The 12,572-nt window shown below is 20.5% G+C and overlaps 2 protein-coding genes and 1 long non-coding RNA gene across 3 annotated transcripts; all 3 read right to left on the minus strand.

Moving 5' to 3' along the window:
- Nucleotides 1-3,066: 3,066 nt before the first annotated feature.
- LOC128956344 (uncharacterized) lies at nt 3,067-4,064 on the minus strand. The gene is made up of 3 exons (XM_054302066.1): nt 3,936-4,064; nt 3,378-3,541; nt 3,067-3,295 (listed from the first exon to the last, which is right to left on the minus strand). The coding sequence occupies exons 1-3, from the start codon at nt 4,062-4,064 to the stop codon at nt 3,067-3,069; spliced, it is 522 nt and encodes a 173-aa protein (XP_054158041.1).
- Nucleotides 4,065-4,895: 831 nt separating this feature from the next.
- On the minus strand, nt 4,896-6,658 carry LOC128956350 (glucose 1-dehydrogenase 1-like). Its single transcript, XM_054302079.1, has 4 exons — nt 6,615-6,658; nt 6,099-6,514; nt 5,922-6,028; nt 4,896-5,148 (listed from the first exon to the last, which is right to left on the minus strand). Exons 1-4 carry the CDS (start codon nt 6,646-6,648, stop codon nt 4,896-4,898), a joined length of 810 nt encoding a protein of 269 aa, XP_054158054.1. The 5' UTR covers nt 6,649-6,658.
- Nucleotides 6,659-7,878: 1,220 nt separating this feature from the next.
- Nucleotides 7,879-8,775, minus strand: LOC128955509 (uncharacterized). Its single transcript, XR_008484497.1, has 3 exons — nt 8,659-8,775; nt 8,416-8,579; nt 7,879-8,002 (listed from the first exon to the last, which is right to left on the minus strand). It is a non-coding gene; the product is annotated as an uncharacterized LOC128955509 (long non-coding RNA).
- Nucleotides 8,776-12,572: the final 3,797 nt, after the last annotated feature.

Below are 12,572 nucleotides of genomic sequence, written 5' to 3' on the forward strand. Positions count from 1 at the left end.
ACTATTTTATAAAATTAAAAGTAATCAATATAAATTTTTTAAATAATTATTTTATAAACTATCTTAATTATATATTTATTAAAGTCATAATAAACAAATAAATAATAAAAAGATAAATAATAATGTTATTTAATTGTATAGTTATAAAACTCAATTTATTTTATTATAATTAATTTATTATAAATTTAATTATTCTTTACAATAACACAAATAATTTTTTTAAAAAATTAATATAATTTTAATGCAAATTTGGACTAAATTTACTTAAAAATTTATTATAAGCAAATAATATAAAATAAATTTTTAGAAAATTTTTATTAAAACAAAATAATAATATAAATTTTAATATAATTAATAATAATAATGATAATAATAAACTATATTTTTTAATACAAATTTTAATATATATATAAATTGATAGTAATTTTATTATCAAAAAAATCATATAATTTATTTTAAAAAAAGGTTTAAAATGATTACATTTAATTTAAATGCTAGATAATTAAATTGTTTAAAAGTAAAGTAATTAATATTAAATAAGATATATAATTATAATTAAATTTTTTTATTAAAAAAAAATTTATCTCTAATTAACCACTAGTTTTCAATGGCATAACTTCTGTGGCAAAGTTCACTCCAATGATGTTTCCCTGAGGTTTGTAAACGCAGACAATGTATGTCTCGTAATATGTGCCGCCATTACCTCCACATCGGGCACAGCCAACCTGTAGGCTGTCCTTCCAGACTAACTGAGTGAAGTGACCGGTAGCTGTACTATAGCCCGGTTTCGAGTAATTATATTTACTAATTTCATTGTACCTTGATAATTTATAGAAAAAATTTAATTAAAAACAATGGGTTTTTTTAATCTATTGTGAGATAAATTGTAAATATTAATATAAACTAACCAGGGGCCAACTGCATTTACGCACGGTGCTGTATATTTGACATTACCGGGGGCACCCACCCAAAATGTGTTCTGACCGAGTGATAGGTAGTTACCGCTGTCTTCACCGGTTAGTTGCGGTTTGGATGAGATATCTTGGCATCGATTTTGGGCATASGTTATCAGCTAAGTGTGTGTGTGTATGAGCTAAATGTGTGTGTGTGTGTGTGTGTGTGTGTGTGTGTGTGTGTGTGTGTGTGTGTGTGTGTGTGTGTGGATGGATGGATGGATGGATAGGTGTATGTGTGTGTATGGATGGATATGTGTATGTGTATGTATATGTATGTATGTATGTATGTATGTGTGTGTGTATGTGTGGATAGATAGATGTGTGTATGTGTGTGTGTGTGTAGTGTGTGGATGGATGAGTGTGAGTGTAAATTGTCAAAAAAATAGTTTAATTTAATTTTAATAATTAAAACAATAACAAAACAATTTTGGTTACCGATTGTTCAACAGTCAGATTAGGTGTATTCATATGTTTGGATCTATAAATGGCGTGATTATTGATACAATCGTTTTGAAATGTCTGGTCAGTTAAATCGGGTAACGGTTTGCCGTTATTGCTGGCCATAGTCACTAAATTATTTAAAATAAAAAATAAAACCAAAAAATTTAACAATTATTATCAAATATCAAATCAGTGATACTTACTTGTTGTTATATAAAATATACAGGCAATTGATGCAACAATTATTTTGGTTAACATTTTATATTTATAACAAAAAAAATAACTTTTTTTAAAAAATAAAATGATAATAATATTATTATTACTAAAAAAATATATTTGTAATAAGTATATGCTTGAAAAAAATATTGTTCATTTTATACCCTAATTTTTTTTATATATTTTATTGACAAACATATAAAATTAATTATACAATTAATTGCGAAATAATTTTTGTCAACTAAATATACTTCATATTATTTATTATTATTTATTATTAATTATATTTATTTTTTTTGAAAATAATATTTTTTAAACAACTAATTGATTAATTAGTTTACTATAGATATTTATTTTAATAATTAATAATTTTGTATTATAATGTTGTCTTTCATCTGTATATTTATAATAATAATAAAAATCAATTAATTTTTTTAATAATTATAACTGTTAAAGCATTAATCAAATATACAGTTAAAATACAGTAATTATTTTTTTCAAACATATAAATACTTAAAATATATTATTTACTTATTTTTTAAATAATTTGTTTTTAGCAGTTATTGATAAACAAATATAAATATCTAATACTAGTCATAAATTTTTATTTTTAATAATAATAATAATACTTATATACAATACTAATACTGTATTTATATAAATAATGTATATTTATTAAAAATAGATATCAAAACATAATAATAATTAATTTTTTAAAATCTATTTTATATAACCAAATTAACTAATATTTAACTAGTATATAAATATATAATAAATTTGTTTATTTGTTTATTAATAATTAAAAAAATAATACAAATATCCACTAATAATAAACTATATTTTTAATTACATAAATTTTAATATATATAAAATAAAATGGTAGTATTTTTATTGTCAACAAAAAAAATCATTCAATTAAACTATCAATAGATTTATTGATTTAAAATTTTTTTATTGTATATAAATTATGATATCGTATAAAAAAAGTTAACTAAAATAATTAGTATTTTAAATATAATTTGTAAAAAAATATATTTGTATATTAAAAAAATCATTAATTTGTTATTATATAACAATTAATATAAAAATTAGTTATCAAAACATAATAATGATTAAATTTTAAAATCTATTTTATAATCAAATTAACTAATATTTAACTATTTAAATATATAATCAGTTTTGTTTATTTTTATTAATAATTAAAAAAATACAAATATCTACTAATAATAAAATATATTTTTATTTACATAAATTTTCAAATTATATTATCAAAAAAATCATTAAATTGAACTATCAATAGATTTATTGACTTTTTAAAAAAAAATTATTGTATAAATAAATTATGATATCATATATAAAGTTAATTAAAATAATTAGCATTTATACTGTAATTGTAGAACAAATATATTTGTATATTTAATAAAAAAAATCATTAATTTGTTAATAGTTTTTATTAACCACTAGTTTTCAATGGCATAACTTCTGTGGCAAAGTTGACGCCAATGATGTTTCCCTGAGGTTTGTAAACGCAGACAATGTATGTCTCGTAATATGTGCCGCCATTACCGCCACATCGGGCACAGCCAACCTGTAGGCTGTCCTTCCAGACTAACTGAGTGAAGTGACCGGTTGCTGAACTATAGCCCGGTTTCGAGTAATTATATTTACTAATTTCATTGTACCTTGATAATATACATATATAGAAAGATAATAAAATAAGTTAAAAAAAACAATGGGATAAATTGTAAATATTAATAAACTAACCAAGCTGGAACTGCATTTGAGCATGGTGCTATTTGTTTGACATTACCAGGTAGTCCTACCCAGTATGTGTTCTGACCGAGTGATAGGTAGTTACCGCTGTCTTCACCGGTTAGTTGAGGTTTGGATGAGATATCTTGGCATCGATTTTGGGCATAAGTTATCAGCTAAGTGTGTGTGTGTAGATGGATGTATATTTGTGTGTACAGTATGTATGTATGTATGTATGTATGTATGTATGTATGTATGTATGTATGTATGTATGTATGTATGTATGTATGTATGTATGTATGTATGTATGTATGTATGTATGTATGTATGTATGTMTGTATGTATGTATGTATGTATGTGTATGTTGTGTGTGTATGTATGTATGTATGTGTGTATGTATGTATATATGTGAGTGTGTGTTTATGTGTGTAGTGTGTGTGTGTGTGTGTGTGTGTGGATGGATGGGTGTGAGTGTAAATTGTGAACAAAACAAAAATAGTTTGTTTTTTTTTTAAAAAAAGTTTAATTTAATTTTAATAATTAAATCAATAACAAAAAAAATTTGGTTACCGATTGTTCAACAGTCAGATTAGGTGTATTCATATGTTTGGATCTATAAATGGCGTGATTATTGATACAATCGGTTTGAAATGTCTGGTCAGTTAAATCGGGTAACGGTTTACCGTTATTGCTGGCCATAGTCACTAAATTATTTATTAAAAAAAAAGTAGAAACCAAAAAAATTAACAATTATTATCAAATATCAAGTCAGTGATACTTACTTGTTGTTATATAAAATATACAGGCAATTGATGCAACAATTATTTTTACAAACATTTTTATATATATATTTAACAAAATAAAAATAACTATTTTTTTGAGTGCAATAAAAAATGTTATATAATAATAAAAATATGTTTTTATAATAAATGTGTGCTTTTTTTATACCCAAAAATTTTTTTATTATTTACAAATATGATAATTAATTATAAAAAAATTATATAATTAATTTACGAAATATTTATTACAAAAATAAATAACTATTATTTATTWAGATTAATTTTTTTTGTGGATWATTATTAATTATTATACGGTAGTTGTTATTTATTTAATAATGAATAATTTTAKGTATAATGTTGTTTATATCTATATATATATAAATTAATTAATTTTATTATAACTGTTATTTATTTATTAGCATCAATCAAATAAAAAGTACAATACATTAATAATTTTTGTGCCCTAAAAATATTTTTTATACATACAATACAGTAATACAGTAATAATTATAAACAAATCTATTATAAAAACCAAAAAAAAATTAAAAAAATAACAAACAATAAATAATAAGTAATAATAAATAATTATCTAATAATATGATATATATATATATATAATATTTATTTGTTAACAATTTTTTTAAATTTAAGCAATTAATTAAAATATTGAAACAAACATAAAAATAACATAATACTGTATAATAGGACACATAAAACTACAATATATATATATCAATATATATAAATAATATCAATCAAATTTAATAGCATCGGGATCTAATATAGTGGCACCGGTACGTAGACAGCCGCCGTCTATTGGACAGATAAGTCCGGTCACAAATGATGCCCTGTCGGAGGCCAGATATGCTACAGCTTCGGCTACATCCCGGGCCTCACCTATACGTCCCAATGGATAGGTTTGTTGGCAAAATTTTTCAACATAATCAAGCATACGGTTATCCCCGGTAACCGCATTGAATATGGGCGTACGTATGGCTGCCGGACTAATTATAATTAATTAATTAATTAATAATAATAGTTATTATTATAGTTATTATAATAGTTAATGTAAAAAAAAATAATTGCAATGTTAACACATAATATATGATAATATATGTAAATTGTAATAATTATTGGTATTATCGGAAAAATAAGTTATTTTTAATTAAATCTAATTAATTAAAGTTTTTACGCTATTTATAACTTACTATTATTATTATTATCGTTATAATACTATTGATTGCAATGTTTTTTTTAGACACCGTATGTTAACATATAATATATGTATATTAATTATTGGAAAAATAAGTTATTATTTATTTATAAAAAATGTTTTTTGGATGAGAAAAGTTTTCTGCTATTAATAACTTATTATTATTTTTATTATTAGTTATAATACTATTGATTGCAATTGTTTTTTCAGACATAATATATGATATGTATAATGATTATTGGGTATTATTGTAAATAATAAGTTATTATTAATTAAATTTAATTATAATTAAAGTTTTCTGCTATTTATAACTTACTATTATTATTATTATAGTTATAATAAAATTGATTGCAATGTTTTTTTAGACACCGTTTGTTAACAAATAATATATGTATAATAATTATTGGGTATTATTGGAAATAATAAGTTATTATTAATTAAATTTAATTATAATTAAATTTATCTGCTATTTATAACTTATTATTATTATTATTATTATATAATTATTATAATACTAATTGATTGCAATGTGTTTTTACTGTATTTTTCTTAACCACAACATACTTAACACTATTAACACGTACTCCTTTGGGTCCTAACTCTAGGGCCAGACATTTGGTAAACATATCCAGCGCTGATTTGGCCATACAGTAGGCCACTGTCGATGGGTTCTTAGATATTAGAAATTTATGGATTAAATTATATTTTTTTAATTAAAAAAAAAACCTGTAAATTACATACCGGTGCCAGTCCAGCAATACTCGATATATTGACAATATTACCCTTACTTTCAACCAGATAGGGTAGGGCTAGCCGAGTCAGCACCTGTACACACCTGACATTGGTAGCCATTACCTGATCGTAGGCTAGCATATAGTTTTCATCGGTAAACTCGACAGTCGATCCAATACCGGCATTGTTGACCAGTATATCAATTCTACCAAATTCGCCGATTGTTTTATTRACCAATATTTCGATATCCGAGTCGACCAATAGGTCAGCCCTAACTCCCAGTGCTCGTCCACTAGTAGTAAGTGACGACTGACACTGTTTGATCACTGAGTCGATACGTTTCTGATTTCTGCCAGTAATCACAACGTTAGCATCCATTGTTGATAATAATAGTGCAATGGCTTCGCCGATACCCGAGGATGAGCCTACATGTGTCGGTACATATCGTATATATATATATATATAWATTGTATATAATTATTATTATTTGAATATAAAAAAATAATATAATAATATATAATATACCTGTTATTATTGCTACCTTTCCGTTAAAATTCATAGTTAATAATTTTTTTAAAAAAATATTCAATTATTTTKGTTGTAAACTATTAAATCTAAAATAAATAAATAATAACTAATATATTGMATRTAATATACAATATTAATTWAAAAAATTAATTTTAACAAAGTTTTGTTTAACTAAGTGTTTAATTTAGTTTTATATTATATATATATATATATATATATATATATATATACTGTATAAATGTTAGCACAAGTTATTAATTTATGGTAAATATAAGTATTAAATAAAATAAATTATTGTTTATCAAAATATGTTTTTATCAGATAAATATAGCTAAATATACTCTAGAAATATACACTTTATTTGATTTTAAGGACATTAATGTACAAAATTAGTAATCTTTTTATGAATTTATCAAAAATATTTAGTATTAAACACTTAATATATAAGATCTCTTCAAATATTATTGAATATTTGTTGATAAAAAAATTTAAAACTTAGTTTATATCACATGTATTGTATTTTCATTTTTTTGTAACATATTATTATAAATATTTAACAAAAATATTTTTAATAAAATATTATCTGTAAATCTATTATTTTATTCAACAAATTATTTATTATAAATACAAATAAGTATTTAACAAAAATGTTAAAACAATTTGATATCAAAAAATTATTATACATTTTAATTATTATATTGTTATTATTGGAAAAAAATAATACTATTATTTGTATGAAAAATTAATATTTTTTATTTAAAAATAATAATAATAATTCAAAAAAAATATTTTATTATAAATACAAATAAGTATTTAACAAAAATATTAAAACAATTTGACATAAAAAAAATATTATACATTTTTATTATTATATTGTTATTAGTAGATAAAAATTAATTGCAAGAAAAATTAATATCTATTATTTAAAAACCATAATAATAATAATTAAAAAATATTTATAAAAAAATCAATTTTTAAAAATTATTTTTATTATCAAAAAAAATCATATATTTTAACAAAAATGTTTAAAATTATTACATTTAATTTTCAATGCTAGATAATTAATAAAATTGTTTTTAAAGTAAAAAATTAATTAATAATTAAATAATATATATAATTATAATAAAAATAATTAAAAAATTATTATTTTCAATTAACCACTAGTAGGTTTCAATGGGAAAACTTCGGTAGCAAAGTTTACGCCAATGATGTTACCCTGGAGTAGATAATTGCATACAATATAGGTTTCATAGTATTTCCCTCCATTACCACTGCATCGGGCACAGCCTACTTGTGAGCTACTGTTCCACACAAGTTGCGTAAAATGTGCGGCCGGTGTATAGAAACCCGGTTTCGAGTAATTATAAAATCTGATCTCTTCATGCCTTTTAAATTATTATTAGTTTACAAAAAAATTTAATTTAAATAAATAAATAAATTTTTAATTTAATTGTCATTGTTGTTGTTGTTGTAGAGCACAGGTAGTTATATATATATATATACATAAATATTTAAAATTAAATAAATTTAATTAATTATTAAATTTATAATATATAATTAATAAATTAAAATTTTATATATTAAATTAGATAAATTAAAATTTTATAAATTAAATTTTGTAAATTAAAATTTTATAAATTAAATTTTGTAAATTAAAATTTTATAAATTAAATTTTGTAAATTAAATTTTATAAATTAAATTTTTATAGAATTAAATTTTATATATTAAATTAGAATTTATAAATAAAAAATTATATATATATTGATTAAAATAATAATAAAAAAATAATAAACTTACCAAGCAATCAATGCATTTTTGCAGGGTGCCACAAAATTGACATTACCCGGGGCGCCCACCCAAAACAAATTTTCGCCAATATTACCGGTAAGGCCGCTATGGCCGGCCGATAGGCCCGGTTTTTTCGACACATCCTGACACCGACCTTTGGCTATGTTTACCAACTATTCAACAATGAAAAAAAATTAAAAATTATAATTTTTGATTATAATTATTGCCCAAAAAAAAAATTTTATTCAATACCCAGTTGTTTCTGACAGGAGGTGCAGTATTTTGATGCAGCGATCGGTAATAGTTATGCCAATACAGGCAATCATTTTGATAGGTTTCATCAGTTGTATCGTTTAGCGGCTGTCCGTTATCGCTGGCAGTTATAACTATTAATTAAAATAAATAAATAAATAAAATTTAAATTTTATTTAATACATTCAAAAAAAACATATACTAATAAAAATTATTAACTATACTATACTTACAAACATTTTGATAGCATATATATATAACATAAACACAAGCAATGATAGTTAGTTTAGCAAACATTATACTAATTATTATGTTTTTTTACAAAAATGAAAATAATAGTCAATTTTTTTTATTAAATTGTTAAAATTATTAGCAAATTATAAGGAAGTTTATAAAAAAACTTTTGTTTGTATCTTTTAATAATAATAAAAATTTCCGATCCTTTTATACTATTGAAAATTATTGTTAATAAAATATATTTATCATTATTAAATTATTGTGAAAATCATATTTCTAATAAAAAATATTATTAATTAATTAATTAATAAGAAGATTAATTATAATTACAAATGCATTTTTGTTTGTTTGTTTTTCAATTGAATAACATATTAATTATAGTTATTTTATATATATATATAAATAATGAATATATATATATATATATATATATATATATATATATATAACAGTACTAAATTCATGGTAAATATAGTGTTATATATATATATATATATATATATATATATATATATATATATATATATATATATATTAATTAAAGTAAAAAATTTATTTATTTAATTATATTAAACTATGATATAATAAAATGATGAATAAATTTTACAAAACTGATTATTATTAAATAATTATATTTATTTTATATATTGTTATCCTATTTTGTATAATTATGTACTATATAGTTTAATATATGTATATTATTATGTCTCATTGATTAACAATATCTATAGATATGGGGATCCCATTGTATAATAATAAAGTTAAATTTCTATAGAAATTTATTCCTGAGAAAGTTTCTAGAAACTTTCTCAGGGAAATTTGTTAGAAACTTTCTATTTGCCCATCTCTAGGTAAATATTGATATTTACTATTAGGTTAATTTGTTATATTGAAATGTCAAAATTAGTATTTAATTAAAAAAAAAAACATTTATTTATTTATATATTAACTATAATTTAATTTAATTTTTATTGTATTGTAATGTAAACTTACTTATCATAAAATAAAAAGTATATATTTAGGTAAATAATTTTACATGAAATTTCTTATTTATAAAATTAAAATTTATATACATATTGTAAACTATTATAATAAATAATGATTTAATTATTAATTAATTAAAATACAATAATGACCTAAAATGTTATTTGTAGATATAYATATATATATTATATCAATTAATGTGAATAATAAACATTTTACAATGACAATTATTTTATAATTTTTTTTATAAATATTTTTTGTTATTTTAATGTTAAAATATTATTTTTTAAATAAATAAAAATATGCCATATTTAGTAATGAGTTAATTCTAATAATAATAATATATCTTTATTTAAAATAATTAAACTTTAACATTTTAAATCATAAATTTAATATATATATATATATATATATTTAAAAATAAATAATTAAATACATAAATACATACAATAATTAGTATTAAACATATGTGAGTTTGTTTTTTACAAATTATAATAATATATACTATTATTAATAACTTTATATTGTAAAGCCATTTACACAATAACAAGCAAAAAAAATAATTTAAATTTTTTTTTGTTATATTTGTATACCTTTTTCTATATCTAACTAACTGTAAAACAATAAGATTAATAAATATATTATAATATAATAGTATATATATATATATTGATAAACATATTGATATTTAGTTTACACTTTATATTATTTAGACAATATTTTTTAGATATAATCCTCATTTATAGTATCATCTATAATAGACTATAACATTTCAATAGTAAAGTACATAAATGTTGTCAATTGTAAAATAAAATTTAATATTAGTTTATTATAATATTATTTAAATATAATTAAAATTAAAGTTTATATATATATATATACAATAGAAATATGCAATTAAATACAATGCAATTATGATTACATATTGATATTATGTATACCAATAACAACAAAAAAAACAACAATATATCTCTTGAATTAATGTAATGGAATTTTTTTTTGTGAAMTTATTATTATTTATAGACATAAATATGAAATAAATAAATTATTATTATATAAAAAAATGTTTTATTTTAGTAATATTTTTGATATATAACTTATGGGTGAATGATAATAAAAAAAATTTATTGATATTTATCACGACAAAAATTTAGGTTATTATATTTATCATTTATATATTAAATATTTTAAAAACAATATACCGTAATTTTCTAAACTAATAACAATATATATATATATATTTTTTTGTTTTTAAAATTAAATTAATAAATAAGTTCTAAAAATTAAATTAATTATTTATTAAATTATAAATAAACTATTTATTAAATTATAAATAAATAAACGGTTTTTGATCATGTTAATTTTTTTTCAAGTAATAGTAATTAATTTATTTACAATAGTAATATAGTTATTATATAGTTTTAATAGTAATGTAATTTTTCATTTCTCTATTAATATATAATTTTTATTAAAAAAAATTAAATTAAAAACAAAAACATTCTTCCATTTGAAAATTATTTGATTCAAATTTTTTGTGATAAATTGAAAAAAATATATATTAAATAAAAAAAAGTAGTATTTTTTGTTTTGTTTGTTTATTTGTACATAAATTATATAATCATTTTTGTTATACACTGATTTAGTTAATTAATTAATTAATACAAAATAATTTTTTTAAATAAACAAAAAATATATATMTATATATATTAATGATTTTATATTTAATATACAGTATATATATATACAGTATTATTATTACATATTTCAATACATTTTTTAATAAAATATATTTAGAGTTCAATTGGTAACAATAGGTCTGTCTATTTCGCACCGATACATACCATCACTACCAYCACTACCACCACTACACMATCACTACCCATCACTACCATCACTACCATCACTACCATCACTACCATCACTACCATCACTACCATCACTACCATCACTACCGACACATACCACCACCACTACTACTACTAGTAGTAGTGCCGGTARTACTACTGGTGCTCTCATCATTGCTAACCACTTGTTGATCGCCAATCAGTTTCAATTGTTTCATAGCGTAATCAATGGTAGTATCGGTAGTACCTGTAGTACCTGTAGTACCTGTAGTACCGATAGTACTACTGGTGCTCTCATCATTGCTGACCAAAACTTGTTGATCGCCAATCAGTTTCAATTGTTTCATATCGTAATCAATGGTAGTTTTATTATTGTCATCATTGGTATCATCACCACTGCTGTTGTCGTTGGTGTCGTGGATGTCATTCATGCTATTATTATTATAATTGATCGTTGATTTTATCCAATCATTTACTGGTGGTGTTGTTGGTGATAATCGTTGTTGTCGTTGTTGTCTTTGTATTCTTCGATACCAATCTGGAAGTCCAATAATCACACTTTGTCTACACTTTTTAACCGATGATGACTTTCTATCCTTCATTTGTTGCTGTTGTTGTCGACCGTTAGTTAACTTATATATCAATATATAGATATAKATATATAAATATATTATTAAAATTATATAATCATTAATTATTATAATTGATTTATTATATAATACATGCACTTATTAAATAGCAATAGTTTTTTTTAAATAATAATTATTTGTTATAATAATTAACTAACTATTTGTTGTGATAATAATTAACTATTTATTGTTATAATAATTAACTAAYTATTTGTTATAA

This window comes from Oppia nitens, unplaced genomic scaffold (genome assembly GCF_028296485.1).
Source record: "Oppia nitens isolate AA-2021 unplaced genomic scaffold, nextdenovo-longstitch-racon4-pilon3 scaffold12_pilon_pilon_pilon, whole genome shotgun sequence".
NCBI lineage: Eukaryota > Metazoa > Arthropoda > Arachnida > Sarcoptiformes > Oppiidae > Oppia > Oppia nitens.